Source organism: Corylus avellana, chromosome ca5, assembly GCF_901000735.1.
Source record: "Corylus avellana chromosome ca5, CavTom2PMs-1.0".
Lineage (NCBI taxonomy): Eukaryota > Viridiplantae > Streptophyta > Magnoliopsida > Fagales > Betulaceae > Corylus > Corylus avellana.
Window position 1 is genome coordinate 29112158 of NC_081545.1, and position 10167 is coordinate 29122324.

General features: G+C 37.4%; 2 protein-coding genes across 2 annotated transcripts; both read right to left on the reverse strand.

Annotated features, from left to right (window-relative positions):
• Nucleotides 1-3453: 3453 nt before the first annotated feature.
• Nucleotides 3454-4110, reverse strand: LOC132182089 (uncharacterized). The gene has a single exon (XM_059595293.1). The coding sequence runs from the start codon at nt 4108-4110 to the stop codon at nt 3454-3456; it is 657 nt and encodes a 218-aa protein (XP_059451276.1).
• Nucleotides 4111-7729: 3619 nt separating this feature from the next.
• Nucleotides 7730-10167, reverse strand: LOC132183215 (uncharacterized). The gene is made up of 4 exons (XM_059596617.1): nt 10077-10167; nt 9266-9468; nt 9106-9169; nt 7730-8487 (listed from the first exon to the last, which is right to left on the reverse strand). The coding sequence occupies exons 2-4, from the start codon at nt 9427-9429 to the stop codon at nt 8182-8184; spliced, it is 534 nt and encodes a 177-aa protein (XP_059452600.1). The 5' UTR covers nt 9430-9468; nt 10077-10167; the 3' UTR covers nt 7730-8181.

Consider the following 10167-nt stretch of genomic DNA (forward strand, 5'->3'; position numbering starts at 1 on the left):
TAAGGTTCTAGCAAGAACTGGATTAGAGGATATATATATATACACACAGTATGTGCTAATTATGATTTGCGTAAAGTAGCTAGGAGATCAACTACGTACGGTAATTAAGAAGAATATATAGGATCTTGGACTTAAAGTTTTGGGAATTATAGGGGTAATTACCTTTTCCCCTATCAACTACAACGCATTGTCGCTTTACCCCCATGAACTGACAACCTTACTACTTGGCCCCATCAAACTACCATTTTGTGCCAAAAACCCCCATTCTGTTAGTCAAATGTGTTAACTCAGACTGTCAACCCGTCAATTTGCCTCCATCAACTACACTGCATTGTCACTTTGCCCTCTTGAACTACAACGCATTGTCACTTTGCACCCATGAACTACAATGCATTGTCACTTTAATCGCCTGAATTAATGCCTTTGACTAACGGAAATGGGGTTTGAAGCACAAAATGGTAGTTTGATAAGGTCGGACAGTAGGGCTATCAATTCATGAGAGCAAAGTGACAATGCATTGTAGTTAATGAAGGAAAAAGTAATTACCCCTGAATTATATATAAAAACCAAGCTTGATGAGAATTGAGAACAATTTATTAAATTGAAGTTGGCCAAACTCACTTCAAATTTAAACAAGCTACCCTAATTTTCTATTCAAGTAAAAGCATTCTCATGAGAATAGCTCCTTATGGATACAAATTTCCTACAAACCAGCTTATGAATGTGACGCGTGTCATTTAACATGTGAGAAGTACAAGTTTTTTTAATAGCTTAAATGACACATGTTGCTTTTGTAAAGGCTAGTTTGTAGGAAATTTCTATCCGCTCCAAATCGCATATGACCAAATGTTTGATATTTTTCATTCCAAAAGAGTAGTAAGTTTATCGTGATATAGAGCACTAAATCACGTATTTACCACGAGAAAGGTTAATAATATCAATTGCGTTTATTACCGACGATAAACTCAATATATCGGTCGAGACTTCCAACAATCTCAAACATTATGACGAGTTACTTCCAAAGTAGCATGATAAGATTTCTTGATATCAAATTCTTTCCAAGACTGATGGAGGTAGTATTAATTTGTGAAATTATCAACTTCTAGAAATGGCACACTGCCTTACACAATCATAGCAAGCATGTACAACAAAGTCCATCATATGCACATGGTATAAGCTGAATGTAAAAGTGTTTGCTATAAGTTTAAGCTTTGGGGGATAAGTGACAATTTGACATAGTACCAGAATAGAAGGCATGAGTATTTCAAATCATAACTTCACAATTTACTCTCATTTTAATTAAATATTTCACTTATTATGTCTCATTAGCTTATTAAGTGAGAGATTGAACCCACATATGAGGGGAAGCATTCGAATATAAATAAAATTATTAAATTCATTTTTTCCTATAAGATTGAACCCACCCGGGATTTATATATTTAAGATCTTTATATTTTGAGGGTTTCAAAATATAGGCTCCAATTATGTAAGGTCAAGTAGACACAATATGGGGGGAAAAAGTGATTTGAATGCATACTGGCTTTTAGTTTAAGGATTTGCCAAAAAAGGAAGCTAGAATATATATATATCAAAGAATATTTCTTCATCTATTTAACTTTTATCATTTAGTAAATTCATAGAAAAAAGCAGAGTAGATGATAGAGATTTTACATGGCAAGATACTCAAACATTTCACAATCGAAAAAACATTTTGAGTTATAATTTGTTTAATAATAAAAACCACAAGTAAATACGCTTCACACAAACAATTATATTCTTATGGAACTAGACATACATATATAATCTACCTTTGTACTTAACCTTAGGAGACTTCTTATTGAAACAGAAATTAACAATGATTAATGACGACCACTGTTATAGATTTTTACCATATGAAAGGTTATTTAATTAGCATTTTCCTATTATTCCAACATTGCTTAATTAAGCTCCTAATTAAATGAATGGCATAACATTGTACTCCTCCCATAACTACCCCGTAGAAGAGTACGTACGTAGGAGAATTAATGCAGCTTAACAGATGGCAAACATTTAATTAGTGGGCAATGCATATTAACAGCCAAACATCATGACTTTGAGGCTTGGAAAAGCACAGTTTTGGTTTTTAAAAGGATATTCCAACAAGAAATAGAAGTCTCAAGCCTTGTGAAACCCTGAGCCCCCTTCCAGAGCGTCGCCATCTCAGGGGAGGAGGGATGCCCATTACCTGCATCCCTCCTCCCTTCCTTGCTTCCCGATTTTTGTTTTAGGTTCGTTTTTGTCTTTGGTGTTTTCTGTTCTGTTGTGCTTGTGTTCTCTCTCGGTGGGTACTGCTCTTGGGGTTTTCACTCAAACTCTCCCCCTTCCCTGTTTGTTTGTGTATGCCGCCGATTTCCTCCGCGCTCGCTTCGCTGCTCACCACTCGTTGTCGGGTCTTTTCATGCGCCCCTCCCACGCCAAGCTTTTTGTGCCACCTTCCGCGGCGGTTTCCGGCCAGCTCACGATCGGCCTCCTTCGGCTGCCGTGACCCGCCTTGAGTGTTTTTCGCATTTATTTTCCTGTTTTGTTGTTTTTCTGTTTTGTATTTCCTTTGAGTTCCCCTGTATTTGGTTTTATTTGCTGTAATTTATTTTCCTGCATTAGTTTTATTGTTCCCTTTATTTCCCTGTATGGTTTTATTTATGCTTGTAATAAAGCTTTCTCCTCCTACTTTGTTGCGCCCGGTTGCTGCCTGATATTACTGGTCCAAACCCTTGGGTTGTGGATGTGAAATTTATCCTGGCTTTCGAGTCGAGGAGGATGAGTATCGACTTGTGGGTTTTGCTCTCAAGGCCGAGTAATAAGTATCAGCTTGGGAGTTTTGCTCTCAAGACCGAGGAATAAGCGCTACCTATGCATTAGATGGTGTCTGTTTGATACAGATCTGAGTTTTCAACCTGATATTTAGTCATAGGTTAGCGGATGCTGTGTTTTGGTTGATTTGGTCTGTTGTTGATGACTGTATTTTTAGTTTCGGCTATGATTTACTTTTGAGCTTTTTGCTTTATTTGTAAGAGCTTTAGGCTCGCAACTTTTATCGATGAATGAGTATGATATATTGCCAAAAAAAAAAAAAAAAAAAAAAAACCAAGAAATGCAGGATTTTTATTTTAACACTTACACTAATTACATGCCGTCCTCTGTCACACATACATACCCTACCACATACACATACACATACCCTAACAAAAGAAAAACAAACTGCAGACTCATGCATACAAAAACATGAACACATACGGTCACACAGTATCATGCATAATTTCTTCAGAGAGATGCTACGAACACTCCTGCTTTCACATTATCAAATATAGGTACGCTTCACCTTCCTTACAATGTGACAACGAAAATTATCATTAAATTCAAATTTAATAGTAATTTTCACGCCACGTCAGGGATCAGAGTGAGAGTGTATAGTGATCATTTCTTCAAGTCTTTTGGAACCTCTTTGATGTCCAGCAAATTCCAAAGATCATCTTCCCAGGGAAGCTCTTGATCATCAACGTTAACCCAATTATCAAAACACATTGTCTCCCAATACGGATAGCACACGCTCTCCCACCATTTTTGCTTCTCCTCACAACTCCAAGTCCACCCCCAGTCATCCGGATCAATCTCCAACCCACTCTCTTCCTGCTTCTCCGACACTCCTCCTCCTCCTCCTCCGGCAGCCACTTCCTCCACCTTTTCCTCAGCAAGAGCCTGATCTCCAATGGCTTCAGCCTCTCTTTTCTCCTCATCCTTCTTTCCGTTCACCTCCTCCTCGTCGTCCTCAATCATTATCACTTCTATTTTTTCTATACCAACGAATGCCGATCTCTCTCTCTCCATCAACATCTCTTTATACCTCCTTTCCTGCTCCGTCAACATTTCTGTCACCCTCCTTTCCTCCTCATCTAAAGCCTCTCTCAGCATTCTCCTCGTCATCACCCTCTCCATGCAAGCCGAGGAAAGAGCCCCGGCATTCTCTTCATAGCCGCTCTTTCGAGCTTTCGCGCACATTCTTGAGCTCTCTTCTTCTCCTCCTATGCCTCTCTTCTTTCCCCTGCCTTCACACGTAGAACTCACTTTAGCCATCTTCATGAAGAGAGAGAGAGAGAGCTGGAGATTGATGAAGAGGGTGTAAGATTATAGGATTCTTATATAGAAGCTTTTTCTAGTGGAAGAGTTTACATTTTCTCAGTTTCTAGGGTTGCTATAAACTTTTCGCGAGAAAATGTTTCTCGGTGATAAGTTAAAATAGAATTATATAACTCTGCCTGGTAAAGGAATAGAGTAGGAATACGAGATATCCGTGGAGGATATTTTGTGCAAAAGTATCGCGAGAAAAGTGGACGTGAGCGTTTCTGGTACAAATAGTATACGTGGCCATGCAAGTCAGCCACGAAGACACAGGGACGTTCAAAAATGGGACCCACGGACCGACAGGAAATTTTGTTTGGAAGTATGTTGGACTTGGGGAATCGGGATACTTGTGCTGATTTTGCATGTGGGCACCACGTAGACGGATGCCCCTGTGTGCCAAAACAACCTCTTAAGGTGTGTTTGGATACATTGTCAATGACTCTGCGGCCTGCAATTTGAATGGGGATTAAAGCTTCATAAAGGGGCTTTGAATGTAGCTATTTTGTTTAAATGGTTTTTATTTAATTTATTAAATGCTATTAATTTTTAAGGAAATTTGCATTTTATCTTACGACTTGACTCGACTTGACCTGAGCCGACCAAATTAATCTAGCTATCTCATGAAAGAAAAAAAAGTTTTACTAGGTTTAGCCAATGATGATTTATCCCGTCTCGTTGAGAGTTTCTAGGGAACCCATGCATCTGCTTTATTTCACAGTTCGCTTTTTGCCCAATTTTGAAGGAAAAGAGAAGAAAGGATCATATATATATATATATATATATATTCTCATCTTGAAAAAGAAGAAATTCCTTAAATTACTTGTCCATCTACTGTTCTAAAGGCCTTGCGAGAGCATTTTGTCAGGCCCAGCTGATGAAGTTTACAACGATGGATCGGACCATTGGGTTTATTGGGTTATATAACTTTTACCACCTGTTGCTGCAAAGAAAATTTACAGCGACTTCAAGTCACTTTTGGAGGAGGCTTTGCGTGCAAAAGGAGGGAACGGTCATCATCAGAAGCCAGAAGGTCCTTCGGTTCCAAGATTTAATAAGACTCTACCTGAGAGAGGATAAAGCTAGTAAAATAGGTACGTAAGAGAGTTTCATGGGAATACCTCTTGCAAAGTGGTCGTCTTTAAGGCGTGCTTGAGATTGTGTTAAACAGTTTAAAAAGTATTTTTAAGTACTTAAAAAGTTGTATCAAACAAAAGTTGGTCTATTTAGTAAAAAATTTAAAAAAATATATATATATATTTTTTAACTTTTTTACTCTAAAAAGAGTCAAAAGCACTTTTGGTAAAAGCTTAAAAATAAAACTTTTTACCGAAAGACATTTTTTTAACTTAAAAGCTCTATTTCTCGGATACAATTTTAAACAAGCTCTTGGTATGAGTGCTTGGGCCTTTTACTAAGTTGGTATGTACACGTTTTAGACCTCTTTAGGCTCTCTTTAACAGTCCGGCCTTGGAGGAAAGCCTGTTGGTATATAATATATGGTGCTCCACCAACTACCCATTAGCTAATTAACCCCATGAATCCGTACGAGAAGTTGTCAGGACATGATGAAGTTTACAACGATGGACCATAGGAGACCCAAATGATAGGCTAGAAGGGCCCAAGACCAATAAAACGAAGCCTATTGAAGATCCTCGCCAAGCCTCTTTGTATTCCCACACAAAAACGAACAAGAAAAGGTTAGAGTGGGCTTATATGAGAGGATAGGTTGCTAAGTTGGGGTATGGTGGGGGATATGAAGTGCTTATTTTGTCACCGTACTATTGAAAGTAGAGAGCTTTTATTTTTTTAGTGTGATTAGAGTAAGAGGTTATGGAGAGAAGTGATGCTTAAAAGTTTGGTTAGTCCTATTTGGCTGGATTGGCTGGATTGGGAAGAAGTGGTTAGGGAAGGCATGAAGGCATGAAAGGGGAAAATTTTGCAATGCACTGTGTAAATTGGCTCTTAGGGCAACTGTGTATCACATATGGAAGCATCGGAATAGTATTAAATTTTGCAATAGAGTGAATTCTGAGAAGCAAATATTACAGCTTATACGTTGGGAGATTAATATAAGAATCATGGGGAAGAGCAAAGGAAAGTTCAAGCATACTGTTGAAAATGTCAAGATTTGTGAGAATTTGAGCATTCTTTTGAGTATATTGGTTCAAAATGAGTAATGAAGCTCTCTTTTTTCTTTGATGGGTGGTGGTATTTCTTTTTAGCTTGTGTTTTTTTTTTTTTTTTTTTTTTTTTTGTTAAGGAGACCATTTGTAATTGTTTGATTGAGGTGGAGTGTTTCATTGTTTGATGTAAAGAACTGAGTTCCAACTTTCTTGTTGGTGTGTTTGGGTGTTTTGAATGAAAATTTTATTCATCCAAAAAAGAAAAAAGGTCTTTGCACATCCACACGCTTTGACCAAGAAAAATAAATGATCAAACAAAATATATTCTCAACTTCGAAGTTACAATTATCATCCAAAATATCCTAATCACCTTCACGAGTAACCACTAGCCTTTTTGTCCAACTATAATGTGTATTGTAATTGTATGCCAAATTTGGGAATGAATCTATAATAATTAGTTGTCTAAATTGCTAGCAATTAATGTGAAAGAACCCGTATAAGATAAGTAGCTGAACAGCTCAAAATTTATTTGGACAGGTAAGTCATATATGAATTATTTCACATTAGCTACCCAAACAATTTAAGCAGCTAATTGCTAGATGTCGGTTTGTATTTCTCAGTTTTCATGTAGATTTTGCACAAAAAAAACTTGCTCGTGATTATAATATTTTACCATATTTATTGTTGGCCATGCATTATGCTAAGGGGCGCAAAATGGCATATTTTCCAAATCGTATGACGTGGGGAAGCTCATGTCATATGCCAGCCATGGAATTGACAGGAAAGAACCAAAAGAAATGCCGTTTTGGTGAGAAATTTGAGCTTCTTTAACATTGATATAGACAAATATGTGTATGGTTTCTTGTATATATAATTTGTGAAGTGGCCTTACGAAGAATTGAGCAGCCAGCTGACATATTTGATTCGTCTTTTCCTCCTCCGAATGAATGTTTGGATTATTTGAAACTTTCCACAGCTATAGGGGTTGGCGTGACTTGGGGTGATGGTGACAATTTCAGAGTGAGAATTTGTCAAGCACCAAGTATTTGATTATTCAATAACCAGCTAATCCAAATCCAAATAATTTAGACTATTCAGATTTCTCATACAAATCCACAACAAAAGCCGACCCCTTTTACTTGTCCTATATGCTTTAGATAACATTCCTTGGGTAGCTTCTTTCTTACGGTTTACACGAAGTGGGCGTCTCTTTTTTTCTTCTATTTAAATGGTAGGAAATAAACCTACAATAAAGACAATGGCGACCATAGCCTAGAAGAATATAGTTGACAGAAGAAAATTCCACCAACAACGGCCATCCTTCATATGAAGACAGAAGGTGTATGGTTGGTTTATAATGTTGACAACAAGGGCAGAAAAGAATTCCTTTTTTTTTTGTGTGGAAAAATATAAAAAGCCAAAAGGAACAGAAGAATTACACCAAGAAATACAGGCAAAAACCATATATATATTGAAGGGAAAAACATTATAAGAACCAGACAAGACCATTAGCACTTATCAAAACAAATTTACAGGGTAGATTTACCAAAATTAAATCACCATCAGCCTCTATACAGAAATTTTCCATGGTGATCACCTAAAAAATCAAGACACTCCCAACACTAACCCCATCTTATATTACAAAATAAGCCGTGCTCTCCAACAACATTCAAACCTTTTTCTTAACAACACAAGGTTTGCTGTCTCTTACAAGTTCAACCAAACTACTTACAGAGATATTAGCAATAAGACGATCACCAACAAAAGAAATGATATATACACTGCTAACAGAAGACCTTAATCCTCCAAAAATATGCAAAATTCCCTCTGCTTGTTAAGTCTGCTTTGTATGAATTCTGGCATTTAGCTCCCTTCTATATACACTTCCTGTGATGGAGTTCTAAGCAACAGCAGGGATGCTGGAATTTTGGCGATCCCTGTTGAGGCAATCAAAACCTTCTACTCTAACTGCGGCCGGTTTCAGCCCAAGCTTCATTCTAGTGCAACCTCCTTTGCGTGAAGATGATGATGGAGATGAAACACCGGATGGCGATGGTATTGACAATGGCGAAATAGGAATGAACTTTTCATCTCCAAATCGAGCATCTTGGATTAAGGGGTTGGCAGACCTGCTTGGAGGAGACCCACAAAAATAAGGTGGTGACGACGCAAACTGGGCTGCAGTTAGTTCTCCAACATGACCCTCCTGTAGAAACCAAGATATCAGTCCCAATCAAAAGACCAGTTCAGAGAAAATGCCTAGTATTATAGAATTAACCTAAACAGCCCATCTAAAAGAAGCATAAATTGCAAGGGACTAGCAAGTAAACAACCAAAAGATCAACTGATGACAACATAAGATGAAATTTTCTTTGAGCCTAAATCATTATCCATGAAACATTTCCCAAAAGAAAAAAACTGCTGGCACGTAACACTTCCAGTAAGGTATCTATCAAGAAAACTAAACCCTTATAATATTTGGCATATTTTTTCACAAACTATTTTCCAAAACAAACCAGAATCGATCCAGAACATCGAACCCTTTAAAACGATTTTTCAAAATTTTCCCACAAGCCATGTTGGAAGACAAATAACTAAAGTCAAATTCTCATCAAACATGCATCCATCGGTTTAAAATCCAGATCATTTATTCAGAAGAAGAAAAAAATTATGCTCCTTAATTTGCAAACCAAAAAACTGTTCATACCAAAACAAAAATAAATAAATAAAAAATCATTCCCTTCTTCAATATATTTAACCTTTATGCATCTCAATTCAAAACCAAAACACAAAAATGAAACAACCAAAAAAAATTCCAAATTACCTTCATGAGAATCATATCCAGAAGCTCTGCTCCAGCCTTGGAATCACAAACCTCACCGTAATGACTGTTACGCAAAACAAAAAAATCCATCAAGTTCGAATCTTCAAACGCTTGTGATATTAAACACCTACAATCAAAGCGAATAGTTATGAAAAGTTACCTCATGTGCCATCTCAAGGGCCTCACTTGAGTGTTAGCCAAAACCCCGACACGACGAGGCTTTGGACAAACAACAGGACCCTTCAGATCAGAGATCGAAACGGTGCTCCTCATCTCTTCGCCGCCGGCCACAAAGGCGTTCTGCTGAAAATTACAGTGATTCATCTTCCGAAATTGATCACAGCAGAACGCCTATGGTTAGACCTGTGAAACAAAAGATTCAACTGATTATTCGCTCGATATTTACAAAGCTCATTAAAAAAAAAAAAAAGAACCAAACTTTCATTCATATCTCAGTATTTACGGGTTAACTGAGCTTCAAGCTTTAATTTTTGCCAACGAAAAACAACAAATAACACATTAAAACCAAGAATTCTCATTTTGCTTTCGTTTATTCTCGATTTCCGCTCATTTACTCAACAACCAAACACAGAGCTACAAGATTCGCATACGCTACTAGCAGATCTGAGAGTCAGACCTCGAAGAAACCTCTGATTCATGCACAAAAAAATAAAATTCCTCAAAATCTAGAGCTCTTTTCAGCGTGTTTTCTCGGCACTGCTTCAGATTGATTTGCAGTGGAATCTAAGAGCAGAATGAAAATTTTGACCACAGCTAAAAGAAAAAAAAAAAAAAATGAAATCCAAACACTCCAGAAACAAAAACAGTCTTGAACACCAGATCCGTTACGAAACAGGATGATAGGTTTTGTGAATAATTGTCTAAAAATTGAAACAAAAACAAAAGCGCCAGATCTGCGAAGCATAACACACACAGAGATAGAGAGAGAGAGAGAGAGAGAGAGAGAGAACCTAAAGGAAACGCTCCGAGAGAAGAAAGCAAAGGAGGTTGGAAGCACGAGGGAGAAGAATGGCTGTCTAGAGCTGAGATGTATTTATAAGG

Coding starts and splice junctions, on each gene's coding strand:
- LOC132183215 (XM_059596617.1), bottom strand. CDS start 9,429: ATGAATCACTGTAATTTTCAGCAGAACGCCTTTGTGGCCGGCGGCGAA. Junction 9,170..9,265: donor CCCTTGAGATGGCACATGAG/GTAACTTTTCAT, acceptor TTTGCGTAACAG/TCATTACGGTGAGGTTTGTG. Junction 8,488..9,105: donor TGGATATGATTCTCATGAAG/GTAATTTGGAAT, acceptor TGGTTTCTACAG/GAGGGTCATGTTGGAGAACT.
- LOC132182089 (XM_059595293.1), bottom strand. CDS start 4,110: ATGGCTAAAGTGAGTTCTACGTGTGAAGGCAGGGGAAAGAAGAGAGGC.